At 31.3% G+C, this 12,892-nt stretch overlaps 2 protein-coding genes across 2 annotated transcripts; one reads left to right on the top strand and one right to left on the bottom strand.

Moving 5' to 3' along the window:
• The first annotated feature begins 1,780 nt into the window (after positions 1–1,780).
• On the top strand, positions 1,781–2,378 carry LOC123005544. Its single transcript, XM_044399338.1, has 2 exons — positions 1,781–2,176; positions 2,236–2,378. Exons 1-2 carry the CDS (start codon positions 1,827–1,829, stop codon positions 2,249–2,251), a joined length of 366 nt encoding a protein of 121 aa, XP_044255273.1. The 5' UTR covers positions 1,781–1,826; the 3' UTR covers positions 2,252–2,378.
• Positions 2,379–3,051: 673 nt separating this feature from the next.
• On the bottom strand, positions 3,052–4,272 carry LOC123005228 (putative nuclease HARBI1). Its single transcript, XM_044398885.1, is given in 2 exon segments — positions 3,052–3,290; positions 4,065–4,272. Coding segments are annotated over 2 exon segments (447 nt in total).
• Between the last annotated feature and the right edge of the window lie 8,620 nt (positions 4,273–12,892).

The raw sequence follows: 12,892 nt of genomic DNA, 5'->3' as shown, positions 1-12,892 counted from the left end.
CAGATGAAATCAGATAAATCCATAAGTATTGGTTTTCGTAAATGGGAATTGTTTGAATTACCTGCATTAAGTACAGGTACTAACAAAGAAGTTTGGAGTATTAAAACATCGACAAATATCGAAAGCCCTAGATATGTTATTTTGGCTTTCCAAACAGACATTAAAGATAATGAAAAAAAGGGTAACTCAAAATTTAACCATATTAACTTGAGAAATTATCGTGTTTGGTTMGGTTCACAGATGTACCCACATGAAGCATATAATCTTAATTTTGAGCAAAATCAATATGTTGATGCATATCAAGCATATGTTGACCTTTCTAAAATCTTAAGCCAACATAATCTTTCTAATGTTATAAATAGTTATACAGTATTTGCAAGTAGAGCATTATTTATTACCGATTGTTCAAAACATGATGAGTTACTTAAATCATCAACAATCGACGTTAAAATTGAATTTGAAAGTAATGAAAATTTTCCCCAAAAAACTCGTGCTATTTGTATAATTGTTCAAGATAAAGTTATTGATTATACACCTTTAAGTGGACTTGTTAGAGAGATAATTTAAAAAAAATAAACGTTTTATCTTTCTAACGACCATCGACATCCGTTTAAATAGGTTATCTCCAAAACAAACTCTGCATTATTATTATTATTTTTTTTATTACATATCTATTTTTACTTTATATTAGTTGTTCACTTGATTAATAAGTTATTTAGTTATGTGGATTACTCAAAAAAAAATCTTATTGTTAATGTAGGTAAATTATTATTTAGATATTAAACTATTATATAAAAGTTTCAAATTAGTGTAGTGAATAGTAGGAATATTTTTTTTATTAAATACAGTTACTAGTCTTCAATTCAAATTAGTCTGTATACATCCTCATACGCAAGAGGTTGTGTATTAATTAGGTGATTCTATAATTTTAACTATTAATTATGTTGTTTTTTAGATTATTCACATTTATTGTTTTATCGTTGAAGTGAATAGTCATACATTCATYTTTAAGTGCGATCAGTGTTGCAAAGAATTCACGCGAAAATACAGCTTAAATAGACATTTGCTTCATTCATGTAGTGGATTGTCTACAACTGAATTACACCCTGAAGTAGAAGCTATTAGTATAAAAAAAAGTACTCATAGTAAGGAATCACACACTGATCTTACTCTTTTAACAATTTCAAACGAAACGGAAGTTAAATTTGTTATCAGTATTGTTAGAAAAGTGTAAGGATCCAGATGATGGATGACAGATTACCAACGCCGTTTAATTTAAAATCTGCTGTACAAAGATTGCAACAATTATTAGAAGATGTTATTTTTGATATTAGTCACTCCTATGTATATACTGCTGATGATATCGGATTTGGAGAAGATTTACAGCAACGGTATCAGAAAGGAATCACCGCTTGTAAACGTTTTCTAACAAACAATATTGATATTAACACGTTATGCCAATTATTAGAAGAATGTGGAATSGATGGATTTATAGAAGAGTTGATACCATATCTACCACAAGAGTTGAAAGAGAAATTTGGTGTTAATAATACACAATATGATTTAAATGTAGTTTAAATTAAATAAATTATTAAATAAAAATATATGTATTATTTCTCAAATTGCGTTTTTATTGCAAGCGGAAATTACATCATCCTTTATAGATATACAAATTCCTTATCTATCACCAAAAAAAAATCCTCTGATTAGCTAAACCGCAAACTTTAGTATTACATTAGTCATTAGTTAGTCAGTCTGCTATCTAACGTCGTGCTAACAAGTCGTATGTGCTTCGCGGTCTTTTATTTCAAAAATTTCAAAAAACTATGGAGCTTTCTCTGGATACCCTAAATAAAATTGCTGCTTGCGAGTATCCCCCTGAATATCAGTTTATACATCCTACTGATTTGGAAGTTGGTAAACCTTACAAAATCATCAATATTTCTCAATCGCATACGAAGAATGGATTATTGTCTGTCGCACATTTAGAAGGGATGGGTAAATTATTTTTACCACAACGTTTGACACCTATCCTTACTCAAGACATCATTAGTTCATTATTAGATGGGGAAGGAACTACATTAATTTATAAAGGTCTAAAAAACCTTTCTCCTAATGATTTTACCGCACATATTTATGATTTTAAACGTATTACTCCTAATGAAAGGAATAATAAGTAGGTATGTGTTTTTTCTTTATTGTAATATTTTTCTCAAAATTTTCTTTTTTTTTCAGATTAACTCAGATCTAACTTGAAGGACTTTCCATTTCTTTCAATTTTCTTTTAATTATAGTTCTACTATAATGTATTATTGAATATAATAATTGATTTTTTGAATGTAATACTAATACTACAATACCTAAGTTTTAAAAATAAATGTTTTATGTATATAAAATGTATTTTTTTTTTCCTGCATTCATACATGATTCATTCATAAGAAAAAAGAAATTCCCGCTATTTGAATTTATCGCTCATTGACCCATTTTTTGAAATTTTTGCCGCCACTTTTTTGAAATTTGAAATTTCTCAAATTTTTGCCGCCGTTTTTGAAATTTTGAAATTTTTACGGCAATTTTTTGAAATTTTGTATTTTTCGAATTTTTCTCGCTACTTTTGAAATTTTTGAATTTGCCGCCATCTAGAAATTTTGCCGCCATTTTGTAAATTTGAATTTCCCACCATTTTTGAAAGTTTGTCACTATTTTGAAAATTTGAATTTCCCGCCATTATACTTCTAATATTACTAGGCAACCAACATTACATACCTCATAGTCACGTGACATTGGTAGTGGGGGAAACGAATGACCTTGAACGCTAATTTGAACCTCCATAAGAAAATACATGGGATTTTGGGCTAGAACGCCCATAGCTTATCTACTGAGTATAATGCAGCACTCGATGTTTCAATAAACATCTAAACCTAGTTTTCAAACGGCCATTCACGCATTCAATTATACTTCGCACCCTCTTAAATAGAGAATTGTAATTATATCCAGGTGTATTTGGCTGCTGGTGCTCTTCCAAGGGTGTAATTAATACCAAGGACGTAATTAATACCAAGGACGTAAGGGATATCCAGAATCGCCAATGAGATAATATGTTCCCCATCCAGATGCATGAATTGTTCTTATCACTTGTTGCACTTGTGAATGTTCCATAATAAAAGCGTCGTGTGTACCACCAGGATATTAAGCATTTACATTTAAAATTTTGAAATTTTCATCTAGAATCTATTGAACATTTAATGAGTGATATCCTTTACGATTAATACCGGGTGGGGCATCGGTTACGCGCACTTGATAAATCGCAACTTCAAACTAATTAAAACTGGCGATATTTCATAATACCTAACTAATTATTGATAGGGTATAATTTTTTTGGATAATAAATGAGTCCGTAATAGTTTTGTGTGTTTTATGAATACTTTCTGTTAATTTACCTATACAGTTTTTACACTAAATGAATCTGTACCTGTCAGCGCATCAAACTTTGATATCACAATTTTAAATTTTGACTTGGTTATCCAAATAATCGCTTTTTTTTTATTTAAACACAAACCAGACCCGTGATTTATGACAAAATGGTATAATTTGCCAACAAAAGAATTATTTACTGGTAGCCGACCGCTTTAAAGGGTCTTTTTGTTGTAAACCTTGGAATCTTACCCCAATTGCAGTTCCCCATTGTCACCTAAATTTACGATGGCACAAGTACCAGGTCATAAATAAAAATGATTTTCGAAGTTAATATGGGAAATTGCGTTTAATTCAAAATCTAATTGGAATTTTTTTTTCTGATTTTATAAACAATTGTAGGAAGTGAATCTGCGTAGGTCAGTATAAAAATGAAAATTAAACTTTTTGGGAGAAAATTACTTATTATTTTTTTTGGCTTTGTTTGTAAATGAAAAATTACCAAAAAATTAGAGAATGTACCTTACTAATGCCCAGGTAAGTGTGAAAAAATTCAACAATTTTATTTAATTAGAAGTAGGGATTTCTTTTCTGGGCGTAACCGATGCCCCTCCCGGTATAAATTTGTGCTGGTCGCTTTTCATCATTACCAGTAGGACAGATAATGCCAACATGAGTGCAATCAATAACTCCTACAACTCCATTGAAATCATATTTTTGTGAAAATTGAATTCTCAGTTTATTCAGTTCTTCAAAATTTTTTGGAAATTTGATAAAACGTTCAAAAATTGCTGGATTGTTTAAAGCATTGCAAACTTCAGTGATACACCTACTCACTTTTGACTGGGACACTGCCATGAAACGATTTGAACCAATATCTCATTTGATAACTGCCTGAAGCAAAAAAACGTAATGCAGTCAAAACACGAATAGGAATCTCTAAATCTGTTGGTCTAGTAGATGGTCTCATAAAAGGAGTCACTATAATTCCATAACAATGTTGAACAATTATTTTAACAAACGAAACATTGTTTTGAATTGTGCATTACTCAAACTTGTTACGGCATCAGCACGAGGTAAGGGAGCTCGTGGGACTTCTTCAGCAGCTTCTTCTTCGTCTAACATTTCTAATATAACCGGTTCTTCGATTTCATTTGTTCTGTCGTCCAATCTCAAGAAGCGTTCTTTTTTAGAAGATTTGTAAGAGGTTTAGACTTCTGTGAGAAATGAGGGACAAATTTCCGAAAATGACCGACCAAACCTAGGAATTGAATGAACGTCTTTGGGGATAGGAAAATTGTTGATGACTGGGTTGAATTGTGCCATCTTGGATGGTGTAGCCTAGGTACTTAATTTTCGTTAGAAAAAAGACGCATTTAGATACGTTTAAGGTGACATTATTTTTTTTGTAGACTGTAAGTACCTCTTACAGTATTTGTAAGCTTTCTTCAATTGTACGGGACGGAATTACGTAATACATCGTCAAGATACACCAACACTTTTGTGAAACGCAGAGGCCCTAAAATATTATCTACGGCATAAAGGGTGCGGTGGATAGTTCAAACAGAACTTTTAGGTATTCGAATTTTCCATCTGGAGTTATGAATGTTGTGTATTTTATGGAATCTGGGGACATCTTAATTTGGTGATTACCACTGAGGAAATCCACGCTTCAGCCAAAATCTTAAAAATAAAACAAAGATCAAGATATTTGAAACGAACTTTAGTGATGACAAACCAAAATAAGACAAAATATCATCGTAGTTGTTACGAGAATAAATAATATTAAATTTGTAACATAAATATTTGACGAATTTCTTTTGAATTCTTTCTAATCTTATAGTATGCGACTGGTAATAAGGACGCCAAATAGTACTAGCATATTCCAAGATGGCTCGAACGAAATATTTAACAATATCACAAGAACACGAATAGTAGAAAAATCAGAAGATTGTCTCAGGACAAAGCCAAGCATTTTATTCGCTTTTGAAATAGTATTGTCTATGTGATACTTAAAAGTTAATTTACTGTCAAGGGTCACACCCAGGTCGCAATAATGTTCAGTATTTTCTAGTTCTTCGCTACCTAAAAAGTAGTGGCGTGTTGCATAAGAGTTTTTTTGAGAAATTTAACACCTTACATTTTTTGACATTAAGTTCTAAGCCGTTTAGAGAACACCAAGAAAGAAGAGAGTTAAGGTCTTCTTTCAATAACTCAGAATCATTGTCTTTGTCAATTGCCCGAAATAATTTTAAATCATCAGCAAACAATAACAATTTGCTGTGGAGTATCACTTTATTTACACCGTTCATATTCAATAAAAATAATATCGGACCTAGGTGTGATCCTTGGGGAACACCAGAAGGCACATCGATGCACTGTGACTTATTATCGTTTATGATTACATACTGTTTTCGATCAGTTAAGTACGATGTAATCCAAGTTAATAGTGGATCGCCTATACCAATTTTAAGAAGCTTATTTATTAAGATGTTTGTGTTAACTCGGTCGAAAGCCTTGGTTAAGTCGGTATATACACAGTCGACGTCACGACCTGCTTCCAAGTCTCTTATTATAGAGTCAGTAAAGAGGGTAAGATTTGTTACAGTGGATCTACCCTTTATAAACCCATGTTGTTCATCCATAACAACTTGTTTAGTATGAAATGATAAAAAATCTGCAATATAAGAGTCTAAAATTTTAAAAATTGAAGAACCAATACATACGGATCTGTAATTTTCGATATTGTGTCTATTTCCGTTTTTGAAAATCGGTGTAATACAGGAAACTTTCCAGATGCTAGGACAATGAAAAGATATTACAGATTTTGAAAACAGTATTTGTAAAGGTACTGCTAGATTGTGAGAGCATGATTTTAGAAAAAATGATGAGACACCATCAGGACCTAATTTCACTGAATCTTTAAGAGCATTTAGTTTTTTCAAAATTGTATCACGACAAAATTCAATAGTACTTAAATCTAGCAAGGCAGTAGGTTCAGATGGGGTGTCATAATTCTTGCAAGAACAAACATTGGAATATACTTTTGGAAAATTTGCAGCAAACAGTTTAGCAATACCTAAAGGTGTATTGGACTTAGCATCTTGAAGAAACATGGATTCGGGTATACCATGATTATTTTTCTTACTATTTATGTAATTCTAAAATGATTTATTATTACTAATAATGTTTTGTTCTATATCATGAAAATATCTTTGTTTACAGTTTTCAGCTGAGGTTTTACATAATGTTCTGAGAGAATTGAACAAGTTATAATCATTTTGTGAATAAATCATTTTATAACGTTTAAGTAGAGTATGAATGGGGGGTACACAACACAACCTTGACCTTGAGACGGTCAAGGTCAAGGTCACAGTGTATTTGTCTCACTCTTTCATTCAAGGCCGCGAGGTCAACGTCCWCATTCAAGGTCGCACTATATCTATCTCTCTCATTCGAMGTCAACATCCTCGTTCAAGGCCACACTGTTTATCTCTCTCGTTCAAGGTCAACTTTGTCGTTCAAGGTCTGTCACTTTCAAGGTTACTACCTCAAGGTTACAAACATGCTCTATGGTTAATGTGGTGGGAGTGTAAATATATTGAATTGAATTCAAGTTTAAAACACAACTATGAGTAAAATGTGGTATCGTTTTACTTGTGATGGTGTGATAATTGTTGAAGAAATATGTCATCAAAATCAGTTAGGTCATATGTTTTTTGAATGTGACTGGTTACGATTTTTTAATAGAATCATAGTGTGTGAGCCGTGTAGTGTGTCTGAAAGATATGAAACTAATAGAGAAGGATGGATTCATAATATAAAAATTGATGTCACTTGTGACGAAGAAGAATTCAAAAATTTAGTCAAAACATATGGATTTACTTGTCATAATTGCAAGGTGRCATGTTTTAAAGGTGTTGAAYTAGATCCTGCTGAAGCAAAAAATATTAAAATTGTGTATGTATAATGATCGAAATGGAGATCCAGCTTGGTATGTATGAGAATTCCGAAGTATAGTAATAAAATGCAATTTTTTTCAGAAAACAATTATTGCTACATGCTTTTTTGCTTGTCGCCTGAAGATGTTTTTAWGGACAAGTATATTTGCAAATGGTGTTTAAAAACATTGGGAAGAACATTTTATATTTACCACACGCATCTTAACCAAAAGGAAGACTTTAAATGTTTTAGGTGTAATGTGTTGATTGTTGAACACACTATATTGTGTGGACTTATTGGAGTTGAAACAGTAAGTGAGAAAGTTTGGTGGAATTGCATAGAACGACGAGTGATATATGATGATTCAGRAAGTGACTTTGAAGATGATTCAGACAGTGGTGTGGAAAAGTGAATTAGATTAGTGTTTATATATGAAATTAGAAATAAGAATTAAATATATAGAAAAATAATACTGTACAATTGATTAGTATGTAGATGATCTTTTTACTGTATACATACATAATAATTAAATAAATGAAGTTATATAAGAAACAGACTTGTAGTTCTAAGCATAGTAGTGATTCAACTCTGTCAAAGAGTGGTTGGGGTCTAATAAATAAATTAATCAATAAATTACCGATTGAATTACATATACCTGGTTACCAGTTCTGTGGCCCAGGAACTAAATTAGAAGAACGAATTACACGAGGTGATAGTGGTAGGAATAAATTAGATCAAGCTTGTAAGGAACACGATATAGCATATTCTAAGGAAACAAGTTTGCAAAAACGACTTGAAGCTGACAAAGTCTTAATAAGTAAAGCAGTTGAACGTTTAAAAGCAAAAGACGCGTCGTTTGGAGAAAAAGCAGCTGCATTAGCTATTAGTGGTATAATGAAAGGAAAAGTAAAATTTGGATTGGGTGCTAAAAGCAAGAAGGGTAGAAAAAAGACTACAAAAAAACGAATTCTCATTGCTCCTAAATACGGTGGTTTTTTACCATTTCTATTACCATTGTTGGGTGCTTTAGGGGCTTTAGGAGGAGGAGCAGCGGGCATTGCAACTGCGGTAAATAAAGCTTCGGCAGATAAAAAAATGTTGGAGGAAACAGTGCGACATAATAAAGCAATGGAAATGCGCAGCGGCAAAGGCGTAGGAAAAAAAGGAAAAGGTCTATATATTGGTCCATATAAATGGTATCAGAAAAAAAACTACCAATAAAATTACCACGTCACGCTCTCAATAATGTTGAAATAATTGAATTCGCTCGACTATTAAAAATACCAAAGTTTAGAGGTGTTCATATGCGTAATAAACTACCGAAAACTATAAAGACAAACGAAACTGGTATTATAAACTTAGACGATGAAAAAAATCGTGGAACCCATTGGACAGRATATATAAAAAAGAAAAAACATATATTATWTTTTGATAGTATGGGAAATTTGAAACCTCCTGTAGAGGTTATAAATTATTTCAAAAGTGATAACAATGGTAATAAAATTACATACAATTATGATAGATATCAAAAAAATGGGTACATACAATTGTGGACAATTATGTTTAAAGTTTTTATATAGACATACTTGAGTAATATCGATTTAGTTGATAAAAAGATGTTGTTTGTACTCACGGGGAAATCTGCCATTTTAAGTGCAGACTTTAATCCACCGATTGATGTTAGTGACGGCACCTATGAATTGGGTGTTACAAATTTTGAAGTTTATAATAGTATACCCAATATTGATGAAGATAACAATAAATTCTATTTCGGAGGTGAAGAATTTTCAATACCAACAGGATGTTACCYKCTGACTGATATAAACAATTATTTACAACATGCAATTGAAAAAAAATTTAGTAATGACATTTTATATATTACTGCAAACAACAATACACTACATACACATATTAAAGCAACACAAGACATTGATTTTTCCAAACCAAATACTATCGGACCTGTATTGGGATTTAATAAACAAGTGATACAAAAAAATGTCGGAAGAGATTCGGATAATATTGCTGATATAATGAAACTTAATTCAATTTTGATAGAGTGTAATATTACAATAGGTAGTTTTAAAAATGGAAAACCTGTACATATAATTTATACATTTTTCCCTAATGTTCCACCTGGATTTAAAATAGTCCAGTCACCTGATCATGTAATTTATTTACCAATCAGTGTTAAAACTATAAGAAATATAACACTTAAAATAATAGATCAAGATGAGAAYTTGGTCAATTTTCAACAAGAAACCGTAACAGTCGGATTACATTTACAGAAAAAAGAAGAAAATGGGTATTAACTTTAAGATAAGTAGCTTATATAAAAWGCAACAAAAATGTAGAAAAACAGTCAGTACGCCACGAAACGTTCAACAACTAACTAGAAAAAACAGACAGTTTCTAAAATCCTTAGGATTTGAAGTGTACACATAAAATGTTTGATATTGAGAAAGGTATTGATTGGGATGAAGATGTAGTAGGTTACAAATTTCAAAGTCATGAGGCATATACAGCAAGATATGAAAATACAGATGAAATTCGAATTCCTTTACAAGAAGATTTATGTACACTACCATGTGATAGTTTAATTTTAATTGAAGGACAATTGGTTAAAACAGATCCTACAACAAATAAGGCTGTACCAGCAACAGATACAAAATTTGTGAATAATGGAGTTGCTTTCTTGTTTAGTGAAATTCGATATGAAGTGAGTGGAGTAACTATTGATACAAACACAAWGCCAGGTATTACGACAACTATGAAAAATTTAGTATCATTAAATCAGAGTGAAAGTTTAAAATTAATCATGGCTGGTTGGGATTTAAATGAAGAAGCCACTAAACCTGTAGAGGGTTACTTTCAAGCATGTATTCCATTAAGTCGACTACTAGGATTTGCTGAAGACTACAAAAATATAATGCTAAATATACCACAAGAATTAATATTAATTCGTAGTAACAGTGATGCAAATGCTCTAATTTGTTCAACAGATGAAAAAGCAAGAGTTGTAATTGAAAAAATTGCGTGGTTAGTTCCGCACATAGTGCCCGGTTTAAAGGAAGAGGTGAAATTAACAAAAACTATCGAAAAAGATAAAGAAATTGCGGTACCATATAGAAGCTGGGAACTTCATACTCTACCACTTTTTCCAAATACTACAAAATGTAGTTGGCCTGTTAAAATATCTACAAAATTTGAAACACCTCGCTWTATTATTTTCGGTCTTCAAACTAATAGAGAAGGAAAACTTGAGAAAAATATGAGTAAATTTGATCGAGGCGACATAACAAATATGAGAGTATTCCTAAACAATGAAAGATACCCCTATGAAAATTTAAATGTTTCATATAAAAAACATCATTTTGGTATACTGTATGAAATGTTCGCAAACTTTAGATCTCGATACTATTACATAGAAAAAAAAGAAACACACATTACACSTARACAATTTTTCGATAGTTATCCGCTAATAGTGATCGACTGCTCCATGCAAAAAACCGGTTTGCAAACACAATCAATTGCTTTGAGAARTGAATTTGATACAAATACTGGTATAAGTGAAGGAACTATTGCATACGCTTTAGTTATTAGTGATCGAGCATTCACATACACACCGCTTACAAAATCTGTAAAACAAGTGTAAAAAAATGGAGAACAATACAATGATTATAGATGTMCAAGGCTATAACATTGGACGRGAATTTATAGTCAAGGAATTGGCTGCTCTAAARGAAGACAAGCTTTCACACTACATATTTCAACCTCCATTCCCTTCACATTTGTTGTATACTGAAGAAAAACAACAAGTCGCATGGTTGACAACAAATTATCATTGTATTGATTGGAATGAGGGGTATATTCCATATTGGAAACATAAACAAATTATAGAGAATGTACTAAAAGATGTTAATAAAATTTATGTAAAAGGGAGAGAAAAAGCGAACTTTATAAAAAAGTATACATGTAAACAGGTTATTGAACTGCCGGAACAACCAAAGTTGCAAGCTGCTAAAGTGAAATGTATGTATCATCGCAAGGACATTGCATATTGTAGTCTACAAAACGTGTTTCTGTTAAAACAAACATTCTTCTAAATATACAAAATAGTGTGTAAGTAATCAAYTCGTCAGTCTGCAAGTAACCATGAATCAAGAAACTTGGATAACGTGTCATATTAATCCGGGCCATCGCCTGAAGCTGAAACATCTAAGGCGACATTTGAGAAGATGTCTTTCACAGCGCGAAGAAACTTGGAGGAGTTTAGGTTTTGCAAATTATAATTATTGTGATCCATCTTTATCCAATACTGAAAAGGAATATCAACAAACACAAAGTACCAATAACTGTGCAAATATGAATTCCTCAAGAAATATTTTTTGTAATGATATGGAATATTAATTTAAAAAAATTATAAATATAAGTAAAATAAATACTGTAAATAACTAAATTATGTAGTTTTTTTTTGTTACGTCCTTCACCCCCTCACACTCTAAATTCTAATTAACACTAAAATTATTATTCTAAATCTCTAGCTATAGATGTAAAYTGTGAGCTTATGAACAATAAAAGATGCATAATAAAAAATTCTAGTTAAAATTTCAAGTACGGAAATACACTTACTTATTGTAAATACATAAACGTAACTTTCTTTTTTGCATTCTTTAGAGTTCATTTTTACCTGACTTGTGCCGCTGTCTGTGAAAGAAAGGTAAACAAGTTTGGTGTTTTTGCAGTCTGCATAAAATTAAATATTTTTATTTATAAACAAAGAAAAAATTAACATAAAATGAATTCATGAAATTCATTACATTAATTTGAAACCCTTTATCTTTTTTAATCGTTTTATCAGTAGATATCAATTTTGCATATCTGCACTTTAAAAACTGTTTTTGAATCGTATGATTTTTCTCAGTTTTGTGAATTAATATGTAGTGTTATATTGTAAAAAATTTATCCATACTAACGGTAAGTATAAAATTTAAATCTTAAATCAAAGAGAGTCTTAAAACTTTATCGTAAAAAAGTAAGATTTAAAAAAATTCAAAAAAGGACTTTAATCCGGTTACCTTGACGCTACAAAAAAAAAAATAAAAAAGTGGTTGATGGCGGGATGCATTCAAGTTTAATCAGTAAGTAACCTTGTCTTTAGCATAAGCCTTGAGAGCAAGGGTGGGAAAAAGTATGTAAACACAGAACAAACGGCTTTAGCTACCATTCAGTGTTGTGTGATCAGTACAATAATGTGTTCTCGTTACTTCAGTAAATTTAAAGGTTGCGATTCGTGTGACCATGGTGATGGGTGCATTCAGTGTCCAGGTCCCTCAACTAGGACATCWGTAAGTACGCAATCACCACCACGTTTGTTGTATCAATTATTGATGGGAGAAATTACAAATCCCTATAAAGAACAAATTACTGTTAGGGATGAATCAAAAATCAACATCGTTTCAAATATTCTAATTAGACCTTGTAATGAAGTTGTGGATAATGCAAAATTTATTCAAAATAATGCTTCTCTTCCACAATT

This window comes from Tribolium madens, unplaced genomic scaffold (assembly GCF_015345945.1).
Source record: "Tribolium madens isolate multiple individuals breed KSU strain unplaced genomic scaffold, Tmad_KSU_1.1 Scaffold_20;HRSCAF=117;Tcas5.2_LG4, whole genome shotgun sequence".
NCBI lineage: Eukaryota > Metazoa > Arthropoda > Insecta > Coleoptera > Tenebrionidae > Tribolium > Tribolium madens.
The sequence above is the reverse complement of the archived record's forward strand: the minus strand, read 5'-3'. Positions and strand labels throughout refer to the sequence as shown.